The 11550-nt window shown below is 38.7% G+C and overlaps 1 protein-coding gene across 1 annotated transcript; it reads right to left on the minus strand.

The window, feature by feature from the left end:
• Positions 1 to 8040: 8040 nt before the first annotated feature.
• On the minus strand, positions 8041 to 10510 carry HINT1 (histidine triad nucleotide binding protein 1). Its single transcript, XM_085323257.1, has 3 exons — positions 10502 to 10510; positions 9166 to 9270; positions 8041 to 8376 (listed from the first exon to the last, which is right to left on the minus strand). The coding sequence occupies exons 1-3, from the start codon at positions 10508 to 10510 to the stop codon at positions 8212 to 8214; spliced, it is 279 nt and encodes a 92-aa protein (XP_085179383.1). The 3' UTR covers positions 8041 to 8211.
• Between the last annotated feature and the right edge of the window lie 1040 nt (positions 10511 to 11550).

The raw sequence follows: 11550 nt of genomic DNA on the forward strand, positions 1-11550 counted from the left end.
ATTGACTCCATCAGCTCAAAGCAGTCTCGGTCCATCATCTCCTCAGCAAGGCACRTGAAATTTCACCCCTTTCTAAACTCAGAACACTTACCTTACAAATTAGAGCTATTACAAACATGTCCCATASCAGTAAGTGTTTTAAATCTCCTTTTCCCATTCAAAAGTGGGGAATAGATGGAGAAACAAAGGAAGGACAGACAGGGGTCATAAATATAGTTAAAAACAGTATAAAGCTTTTATCTGCAGGAAGACACAAAATTATGTTATTTCTCACAGATGTACTTTTTTTTTTAAAAAAAAAGTTCATCTAGCAACCATAACTCCTTGRTATTTCACCTAGATTTTTCCACATCTATTTTGTTTTCTGCCTCCTCCCACAGGATCTCTTTTTTATATGGATATTCATTATTCACAGACCTTTTGCCATTTATGCCACATAAGCCAAGAAAAAAAAAATCCAGTTTTCAAGAAAGAAGATTTAGTCTTTGTTCATAACAGCTTTGATTCTCTTTTGTTCCATTTCTTTTCCTTTGGTAGCTGAAAGAAGTGTTCCACAATCTGATTAACAGCTTCTGGTAAGTGATTTCTCTCTAATTGTGGCTAACAATGAACAGATTAACTGAATATGGCATCTCTCCTACTCAAAAAAGAAAAGGAATAAGATATTGTTATATATATATTGTATATATAAGCATAGAAGGTTTTATAAATACAAATTCATACTCTCAAGATCACCGGCCTTCAAATACTACTGAGTTTTCCCTTTCATATGCTCTTTATTTCAGCTCTGCAGTTCTGTTTAAAATACAAACTATCCAATATAGGCTTTCTTCTTTGCATCGCTTCATTTTGAATCTTGTCTGAAGTTGCTCATGCTGCTGTTAACAGAACCACAGAATAATTTAGTTTAGAAAGGACCCTTGGAGATTGTCTGCATTTTCCTGCTCAGACAAGAGTCAGTTTTCAAGTTAGAGCCACACTGCTCAGGACCACGTCTAGTCAAGCTGTATATGCAAGGATGGAGATGCCACAGCCTTCCTTGGATCTATTCGGAAATTCTCCTGCTGCAACTTCTGTCCTTCACTTCTCACCCTTTCCCCATGCACCTTCAAAAGGAGTCCATGTCATCTATAACCATCCTCCCAATAACTGGTAACAAATCAGAAAGCCTCAGCAGTCCTCCCTTCTTCAGGCTGAAGACAACAGCCTCTCTCCAACTCTTTTTATGTCATGCTCGAGCCTCCATCTTAGTGGCCCTGCACTGGGCTTGACCCAGTATGTCCACATCTTCCTTGTGCCGGGAAGCTCAGGGCTCTGATGCAATCTCACAAATGCTGAACAGAAGGGATTAATAATTCCTRCAATCCATTAATTATGCTGCTGCTAACACTGCCCAGAGTGCACTCGTCCTTCATTTCTGCAAGGGCACATTACCAACCTCAACTCACTGTCCCCCAATCAGATGTTCTAAYTAATACCAAATTTCCACCTTCACATATTATATCCCATATTTAAAGTAGTCAGCATATCATATCTCTTATGCTTTACTATGCAACACACGTGTTTAAAGTATAGAAACATAATTCCACCCTGTTGTTGTTCTCAGCATCCTCTACAAAACAGCCACATCAGCCTGACACAATTACTAGTGTTTATTATCTCTTCTGGGACCAGGACTGTACTGCTTTCCACCATTCTCCAAGCTAAGCTCCACTGAGTGTTTTTGGATATAAATAAGTGTCTTAATCACCGCACCACAGTCATGACACATCTTGTTTGGCCATGAAGGAGAAATACATTCTGTCTGAGAGAAAGTAACAGAGGAATCCTCTAGGCTAGCTCAAGACTTAGTGATATCAGCAGTCTCCAGGGCAAATGAGACACAGACCAGAGAAATGCCTCAAAGTAAAAAGTGAACTAAACTATGTCTCCCACTAACTGCACTTTTAATTCCAAACATGAATRTTTCTATGTCACAGCTGGAAGAGCAAATATATAGTTTGTTCTATGGTGAATAAAAGCTGAAGCAATTTTGTGGACACTGCTGAGCTGTTAATGATAATAACAAAAAAAAATCACAATATTAAGAATCAAATAAAGTTCTTTTAAGTACAAAACAGGAGATAAGCTGATTAATTCCATCAAGTAGAAAAAGCAAATGCTCTCACTAAATTGAGATCTGGAAGGTATTTATGGGGTAAAGTTTTTGGATTAAGAATTAAGTTAAATCCTTTTGAAGAAATTGTCACAAAGAAAAGAACATTATCAGTAAGAATAATCATATGATGTGTTCTAAACAGACTGCAGAAAGGAAGACCTGTATAAGCAATGTGATATTAAGTTTGTCAGCATAGCTTACTGGAGCCTCTGTCCTGGKTAAGAGTTCAGAGTTATAACAAGGTACAGATGAGCTCTGACATAAAACAAGGTGCTGAGCTTTCCTTGACTTGCACTGTGTCATACAACAGCCCCTCCCCACCCAGCACAGCACTGAATTGCAAAAGAGCACCCTTTCTCTGCRGCTGCATGACTTCGTCCCCAGACAGACAACACCTGACACTAAGCAAAGGATCTAGAGAGAACCATACTAGGAATACGCAAGTTCCTGGTGCCATGAAAGSGATGCAGGAGAAAGAGCCTACTATGAAAATAGTCTTCATCCTCCTTCCCTTGCATAAYAAATACCGTGCATTTTCACTACAGCATCACCACATCCAGTTTAACCTMCTGATCTTCTCTCTTTTTCCCCAAAATTCTCACCCCTTCCCCGAAGCAAAGCTTCTGAGGTTGTCTCTCCATTCAAAACCAATTATAAAACTATGTAAAGGAATAGGGAGAACTAGCATTATCTCAGCCCTGCAAAGGTAAATGACCTTGTAAAAGACCAGAATACAGGACTCCAGTCAGCTATTTCAGTGTGAGTAGGTGTCAGCTGCTGTGAACTCAAAACAACAACTGTGCCTCCTGGCCTATATAAAATGGCATTTAGAGAYTGGCCATTCTTGTAGTACTAAAACCAGCAGTACCTGTAGCACAGACATACTTTTTATCAATAAGCTGACAGAACTGTTCTTGCTTAGCAAGAGGATACAACTCCAGGGCCTGAAAAAAATATTTACACAGAATATAAGCCACAAGCAAGGCTGACTGCTCTCCTCTGCATGCTGCTATGAGAAAGCAGTGTGGCTTCTCACATCTGGTTTCCCCCTTTCGCCAACATCCACTATCAATGCAATGTTTTAGCAAGTTTCTAAAGAATTCACTGCCTTCTTCGAAGTAAGAAAGTCTTTAAATTGACAAAGATTGACAGAGACATAGCTACCATGAYGGCAAAATAAAAACAGAACATTCCTTTTGGCTTACCTTTGAGTCTCCCTCACTACTGAAATTTCAGTTAAAAGAGACTGATTGGTACATGAGTTTCAGCCAAACCAACACTACAATTCAGCCCTAGTCCTTCCTGACAAGGGTGTCAGGAACTACAGATCCAGCCTCACTTCTAATCCCTTTACCTTTCACATCCTCAGCTGCAAAGCAAGGCCTCTTGTAGGGCTCTTTTTTAATCAGGTTTAGGAAGATCAGGTTAACCAAGCTCACATCGACTTGGTAACTTCTCTATAGCTGTTGCTGAGTTTCCAAAAGAGTATCCAATGGGCTACTTAGGTATTTTCCACTCTGCATGTGGGATTTCCAGTTCTTTTTCACTTTTACTACCAGTTGAGAAGAGGTAGTCTCTTTCTTCTGGAACCTTTAGATCCTGTTTCTCAGAAAGAACTCTATTCTTCAGGAAGAAGACTTCTCCTCTTGAAGTTTCCCCTTCAAAGTGACTGGATCCCCAAATATATCCTATCTAGAAAAAGCTTCACTGGTATCACTGGTTTTCCCAACCGTGTCTCCTAGCTAGGAAAAAGTCTTGTTCACTACCATTCTCTAAACCACCAACCCTCTCTAATTTCTACACACAGAAGAGCTTGTGCTTTAGGCTTAGATCCAAGTTCCTTCCTTCTGGCAGCCCTATAGCCCCCAGATGTAGCACATTACAGCTGAAAAGAGGCTGTGGACTTTAACTCCTTCATGATGGGTAAGGACATATACCAGGTGGCCAAACTGCTCCCCCTCCCCCCCTCCCCCCCAAGAAAAAAGACATACACATGGCTTCAAAAGCAACAGAATCAGCCTAGGTTTTAATTCTTTCACAGTTTCTTCAAGCTCAGCTGTGAACTGCCTAGAACACAACAATATTATAGCTTTGCAAGAAGACAGRATATCATAAATGAAAATAACAATAAAACAAGATTACAATTCTGCCAAGTTTATTATAGGCATTCTCTGTCTGTTAAAAGATAAAGGAAATTGCCACTGCTGTTTTTTCCTGATAAATGGATAAGAAATGGACAGAATAAAAAGAATTCTGTATTTAAATCCACAGCAAATACAGCCATAATCAAATAAAAGAAAGATTAACATAGCACTCCTGGGAGAAGTTCAATCTGGTTCACAGAAACAAGTTCCAACATTAAAAAAAAAAGTACAAAGGAAAATACAAGACAACTCAAGCCAATCCAAATCTGGAGCTGTTACTGAGACAGAGGTTTCGAGAACTGTGTGTGTATGTGCAGTCAGCTTGGCTCACAAGCAAGTCYGAACAGCTTAATACCTAAAAGAATAGAAAAATCTCATGTCTAAGATGTGCTCATTCAGTCAGCAATTGACATTATAAAAAAGGGCATAAGGCCACGTGTCTAGTCTAGCTCTATCTCTTGGCCACTCAGACAGCTCTTTGGGGCTCTGCACACTTTTAAGTCACAGAACATGAACAGCATCTAGCTTGGAAGAGAAGCACTCTCCCCCACTGCTCTGTTAGTGCAACAATTACTCAAAGCTGTATCAAAAATAATAAACATGACCTGACATTTCACTCCCTAGATTTGCTCAGTGTTCTGGATGCTCTATGAGCTAAAGTTAGATGTTTTAAAGTGGTCCAAGTTCATTCTCTCCAGTTTGTAGATTCAGTTGTTTCATACAAAACTGTGCAAGCATCTTCCAATTCAATCAAGGGAATTTAAGCCACAGTCCAAAGCCACTCCAATAACACAAATGAAAACACAGCCTGAAGATTCTCTCTCCAAAAGTGCTCCTGATCCAAACTAAAACACTAATGTAGGAACATCCCTTAATTACCCCATTTTTAAAACCTTTAAAAAAGTAAATAGCTGATTCATCTGGGCAAGAATTTCTGAACCAATAATTTTCTGTATCAAGCTCTTTTTCAATGGATCACTGTTTAATAACCATTTATTGGCTGTGGTTCGGAGCAAAGTAACAGTGATGCTATCTGTAAATCCAAGCAGAGGCTATACAGACTTAAAACTTGTAGTAGTTACCCAGCCTTTCTGAATATATAAGCTATATGTAGTTTCCGTAGTTTCCTATTGTTTCCCCCCTAAAAAAACCTCAAGAAGTAAAAACACCTTTCAGGCACCTCAGAGAATGTACACAGACAGAATAGAGGTTACCTAGCTCAACCATTCAGTAAACAGACATACCAAGGCAATTTCAGGGAGACAGTATACATTAAGTTTCCATCTACATCAGGTAAATCAATTCTATCTTCTCCCTAGGAAGATTAAATAACAGTGAGGTCCTTAGGTTGCTTATATGCTCTCATCACCTAATTAATCTGATTACTCAACAAAATCTGAAGAGATGAAGACTTCTTTCAGTGAGCGTCTCACGCCCCTCAGTAATGAGGCATTCAAGGGCAATACAGGATCACTGTGCTTTCCAATTTTTATCTAGCTCCTTTTTTTTYCCCCCCTTTATATATATATATATAAAATACAAAAGATGGAAGCCTGCAGTCTCCCTGTGATGTAGTTCATGTATTTCTCTTCATAACTGTCCCTAAGAAGTTCCCTAAGAAGTTAAGAGATAGAGCAGCTGTACTAAAGCTGATTATCTAGTCAACCTGCAGAGATGTAACTGCAATTTAAGCAGAAGGGAATGCATGTCAGGGAAGCTGAACCCTACCTTTTAGGAGCTTACTAGCAACAAACTGACAGGTCCTTTTAAGAGCTGAAGAGCGCAACTAACCCTCAGTTGTCCTGTTTCCTGAAGGCTCAGTGGTCTCCCAGAGTCATAGATTAGCAAAACAAAGTTCTCCTGCAATTGTATTTTTCCCCACACTGGGTTCACAATTTTGACAATTTTTTCCCCTCTTTACTCACTGAGCTTCAGTCTTTACTTTTCAAGGTACTGCTAACCACACACCTGAAAATGAAACACAATTAAAGTGGTTAGCAAGCTCACCTCACAGGTGTGAATGTTTGCAACAGTTTTATAGTTATACCTATAAAACACTGAAAGAAACACACAGAAATACTTACCTCAGCTTCCCTAAAACACACACCTCTGCAAGCTCAAAACCAAGAAAAGCAACAAAAGCTTTGACCATCACTTTTGCTTCCACATATCTTGTTTGTTTTATCAGATAGGACACATCTGTGATTCAACTCACTTCATTTTCAGTCATGCATTAATTCAGAAATACCCATGGTGGTTTAAGGCACACACATAAGAGATCAGAGAATCAGTATACACATCACATGCCCTTTCCCACATTTGGGGGATTAGCTACAGCTGATCAGCTGCAGCCACCAGCATTTTCTCAGCTCAGACCCTTTTCCTTCAACAGTTAAGTATCCATCAAGAACTTGGTCTAGCAACAAGTTTCCCAGATATAAACTTTTTCTGTAACCCCACTGTGTCTACTGGTGATGCCTCATTCTTAAGATACACATTCAGCAAAATACACTCACAGATGCTGCACCTCTAAGGAGTTGGGTTCATTTCTACACAGGACACTCAGAAGCACAGCCTCCAGGCTACAACATTAGGGCCATCATTTTGCTCCTCCCTCAAATACAGATCCAGCTGCCTCCAGGAAAGACTAGCCAGTTTTCCAGTGAATCATGCCTTAGGGCAAAAACTCTAGCATTCAAAACCTTGAGAATTTCACAACAATTTCAGATCGAATGAATTTACACGCCCTTTCCACACTTACAACTTTTCATCTGAGCAGAAATTACAACTCTGTATTTGTCAGTCCACCCTCCACACTGCCACAACTCTTTCTGTGCCTTGAGTGTTAGATTTACACTCTGGAAAAGCGGCGCTCAAAATATGATAGCTTTTCCTAGGCATTTGCCAAAAGGCTTCCAAGTAAAAGCTTTTGTCAACAAGAAGCACTAAAAATTAGTTATCCAGGGCTTCTTAACTCAAGAAGAAAGAATGGCTGGTTTACCTTTGCAGTGGAAAAGGCAGGCACTTCAGTGTTGCATGCAGCACTGAGAAACAACTACTGAAGGACAAAGTCTGCCCAACAAAATCTAGACTTCAAAAATGTATACTTACCATACTGCAGCTTCCTTGCTAAGATGAATTCCTTAAGCACTTCAAGAAGCCCTAGAGGAAGTTTAACACTTTTCATTTTTAAGTCCTCAAGTCCACCAGAATCAGGATGCAGAAATAAATACCATTGTGCTATGAAGCAGCACAGCTGCCATTAAGATCTGCTGTTTTCTCTTACATCTTTCTGGTGAGAAAGAATGAGAAGGATATCAAACGAGCCCTATTGATCAGCCATTGAAAGAAGTGCTCCACTAGAAGTTGCATGCTTCCAACACATTGCAATGTGCTGACACAGCTCTTGTTTGGCACACTCATAGCTATGAATGCAGGCTTTTTGTCGTTGTTGTTTTGTTTTGTCATTGTTGTTTAAGTTTTAGCAGATGCCTACACAGGTGTATATTTATATACTGGTGTACATTTACATACCACATTCAAGAATTTTATAAGTATTCCTCCTACAAGACACAAAAGATTAGTCTCTATTGACTTTAAGTTTCAAATGATTGGGCAAATMAGCACTTGTAAACATTGTTATTTACAGATTAAAACATTCTACATAGTGTCTCCTCTGAGCATAACTATTTTAACCTGCAGAACTGTTTCCATCAGTAAGACACACAAGACAAATAATTCCCATTGCTAGATCTTTATTGTGCAACTGATGTTCAGAGCTTTTATTACCCTTCACAGACACACATCAAAAAAGAATGTACATTAACAGTGGCTAGATTGATGAGCAATGTAATAAATCTATTTGGTGGTGGTTTGTACATATGCAGTAATTCTTGTGGTGTGAAAATCTTAGCCAGGAGGCCAGCCCAACTGACGACCACCCAGAACATGAAGATGTACATGATAGACAGACTGCCCACCCTCAGGCCCTTCATTCACAACCATCCGGAATCCATTGGTCAGGCCCAGGTTAGCAGCACACTTCTTGCCAACAATCATTAAATGCCCAAGAAGCTGGAGGAGAGAAAAAAAAGGGAAAAAAAAAAAAGAAAATAAAACACACAGAGAGGGGAGAGAGAGGAAAGGGAAAGAACGAGAGCAGAGAACCATTCAAGGAAGCCAGTTAGCTAATTCCTTGTAATTCAAGCATTGCCCTCCAAATTGCTGTCTGCCTGCAACCAACACTTTCTAAATAAAACTACAAATACTGATTATGCATAGCAGGAAAAAGAGCCATGGAGTTTTTTCAAGCTAGGCAATAATGGACTGCAAAAGTGTAACAGAAGCTAAATTTGTCTCAGGGTTAGAGCCCCCATTACTTCTGCAGGCAATTTAAGTCATTCTAGTGGAAAAGTAACTTTTCATAGTCCTGCATGGGTTTACAACATCTTTGAACTTCATTTTTATAGCTACAAATCAAATATTCAGCACCTCTCAAACATTTACCCTTTCTTCACCTTTACCCTGCCAAAAACCCCAAGCCCTAGTCTCCATACTACAGTAAATACTGCTTATTGTAAGATGTGAAAACAGATACCAGACTGTATTCCATAACATAGCTTTTTGCACTAGAAATCCATATCCAGAGATGTGCATTAGTTTATGCCATTATTTTGACTGAAAAATTCCATTGCTGTTATGAGCTAGAGGCAAAGGACTATTGTGTCAGAAAAGCTGAAATAACCTAACCTACTTTGCCTCTTTGTAGCATCAAAGGGAAAAGAGGGGATGGGGAAGAGTCTAGTAGATTTTGAACTAATTACRGGCACAGCTTAGCATACAGAAAGCTTCCACAATACTTACAGATTCATCAGAGTCTTCTGCTTCAGATAATCTGACAATTGGTTTCTTAGGAACCACTAGGAAATGCGTTGGAGCTTGGGGTGAAATATCATGGAACGCAAGGCACTAGAAAAAGAGAAAACAGTTAAAAACGCAAATTACCCTTCTCTGAAAGCAAGCTAATCAAATCAATCAGGCTCAATAAATGTATACAGAATACATTATCAGATACCCCAAATGCAAAGGTGTTTATTATTGTTAAAGTTCTCTGCTTGCTATACACAAGTACTTATTTATAGAGAAYTGGTGGTATAACCAGAGAATGTGGGTTTTTTTCCCACATATTAAACACAATAGCATTCCCAGTGAGAAAAAGTTACTAGTCAATTGGTTTCATGATTTATTATTTTATTGTATTCAAAATAACAGAGCTGACTGTACTTGTTATAGGAAGAAATGTGTGCATTCATACTTATTTCACCCTCTTCTTAAGGTCCTATTTAACAATCCAAGCAGCAAACAACTGCTAACTATCTTTCAGTTACATCTCAGCATTGCTTTGGTTAGATGTAGGTAGACAGTTTCAAAGAACCTGGAGTTATCTCACTGAGGCTACACTAAAACACTGTCCTCAATAACACCAGGTATCTCAGAGAAGGAACATATAAAACAACGTATTGAGGCTTCAGACATCTCCAAAATTGAAACAAGGGTGTCACTGAAAAATGAACACCTACCTGTAGGAAGTAAATAACTCCCAACTAATTTTATGGATGTACCAAAATTACTAGCAATCAAAGACTGCATGCAGCAACTCACTAAGTCACATTAAATCAACCTCAATACAAATGTTTATCTCTAGAAGCAGGATTCCACATGCAAACAGTAAGGTCGAAGAGAGGTATTTTAGATTAGAGATTTACAATACGTGGAGAAGAAAAAGCAAAAATAGGAAAAGGGAGCCATGCTGYTTATGCAAGTAGCCAGCCACAGAATCAGAAGTTGCTACTGCAACAACCACAACCAAGAGATGCCCATGCTGTATCACCCATAGACACCGCCAGCACTAACCATTGGGAACCTATTCATAAAACTTAATATCAAAACTTTTTGCAATTTACGGTCAAGTTATGGCCCAAAGTAAGAGTGCATACATCTAACACATAATTTAAATTCCTCAAAATATGTATTTCCTAGATGTTTTCAGTTATTTGTGCATCAGTAAACAATGTCCTATCCACTTACAACTCTATTGCTTTAACTCTATGTAGAGCACCTATGGCCTTTGCAAAGACAAGAGTAAAGGCGATAAAAAGCCCTAACCTTGCTTACTCTACCAATTCATTATTTTGTATACCTCCAACATGCCCTCCTTTAAGTCACCCCTACGTAGATGATGTCCAGCTGACCCAAACTGAAAGGGTGATTAAAAAAAATAATGGATGAATGGAAGTAATTTGCACACAATTTCTTAAAATTAATTTCGGTTGATCATTTCCTAAGTGGTTTTCCAGATTTTCCAAATTTCTTACTCTGTGTCATTCATATAGAGGCAAAAGACAAATGGCTAAGCCAAGTCAAAGATTTTAATGAAGTAGATGAGTGGAAAATCATTTTCTGTGGGGCAGAGAGTAGAATTTTTGAACAAAAGTATAATCACGTAAAGCCTCTGAATTCAGTGACACCAATCTTCATTTCAGGGAGTTTCRTCTAGTTTAATTTCAGGTGCAACAGCACTGATAAGGCTTAATTCCACAGAGACTTTGTACTTCTGCATCTCCTTTGCACTGCATATCAATTAATGATTAATTAATCCTCATTACATCCCTCCAYATAACATTTCCTGCCAACAGTAATAGACCTTCAGTGCAGTGAACAAAGTGAATTAARAGTCATTCACTATAATCAACCAAACTCTAAAAGCAGTTCCAAACTCCTGCATATTTTAAATTAAAATCAAGTGAGATACTGCAAATAATTAGCCTTCTAAATATAATCTGGATTCATGGCAGTCAAAGTAAGATTATCTACTCCCAGGTCACTCATCATATTAAAGTTTGCAGCCTCTTTCTCAATCAAGCACACCGTTGAGATTACATTACTGTAGTCAGCACAGCTGAGGAAAAAAACTAATGCAAATTTCACCTTAACAAAAGAAAGGAAGTACACTTTTTTGCACAGCAGAGCAGGACCACAGGAAGGATTTCTGCAAAACAACACACATTTCCAACACTCTGGCTAACAGATAGTAGCTACAATAYTATTGTGATCCATTAAATGAAAGTGCTGTTCCAAGTGATGCCTTGTTATTAGCACACAGATCAAGAAAACAGCACATTTTAGAAAGCACCTGCTCTCTAGACCACAGAATAAAAATGCTTAGTATTAAAAAAAAAAAAAAAAAAA

This window comes from Rhea americana, unplaced genomic scaffold (assembly GCF_003343005.1).
Source record: "Rhea americana isolate MKP2758 unplaced genomic scaffold, rheAme1 scaffold_83, whole genome shotgun sequence".
NCBI classification, from domain to species: Eukaryota; Metazoa; Chordata; class Aves; order Rheiformes; family Rheidae; genus Rhea; species Rhea americana.

Bases quoted from the DNA above. Each gene is read 5' to 3' on its own strand.
- HINT1 (XM_085323257.1), bottom strand. The intron at 8,377-9,165 runs GTAAGTATTGTG...TCTCTCCTCCAG, and splicing joins CAGAAGACTCTGATGAATCT to CTTCTTGGGCATTTAATGAT.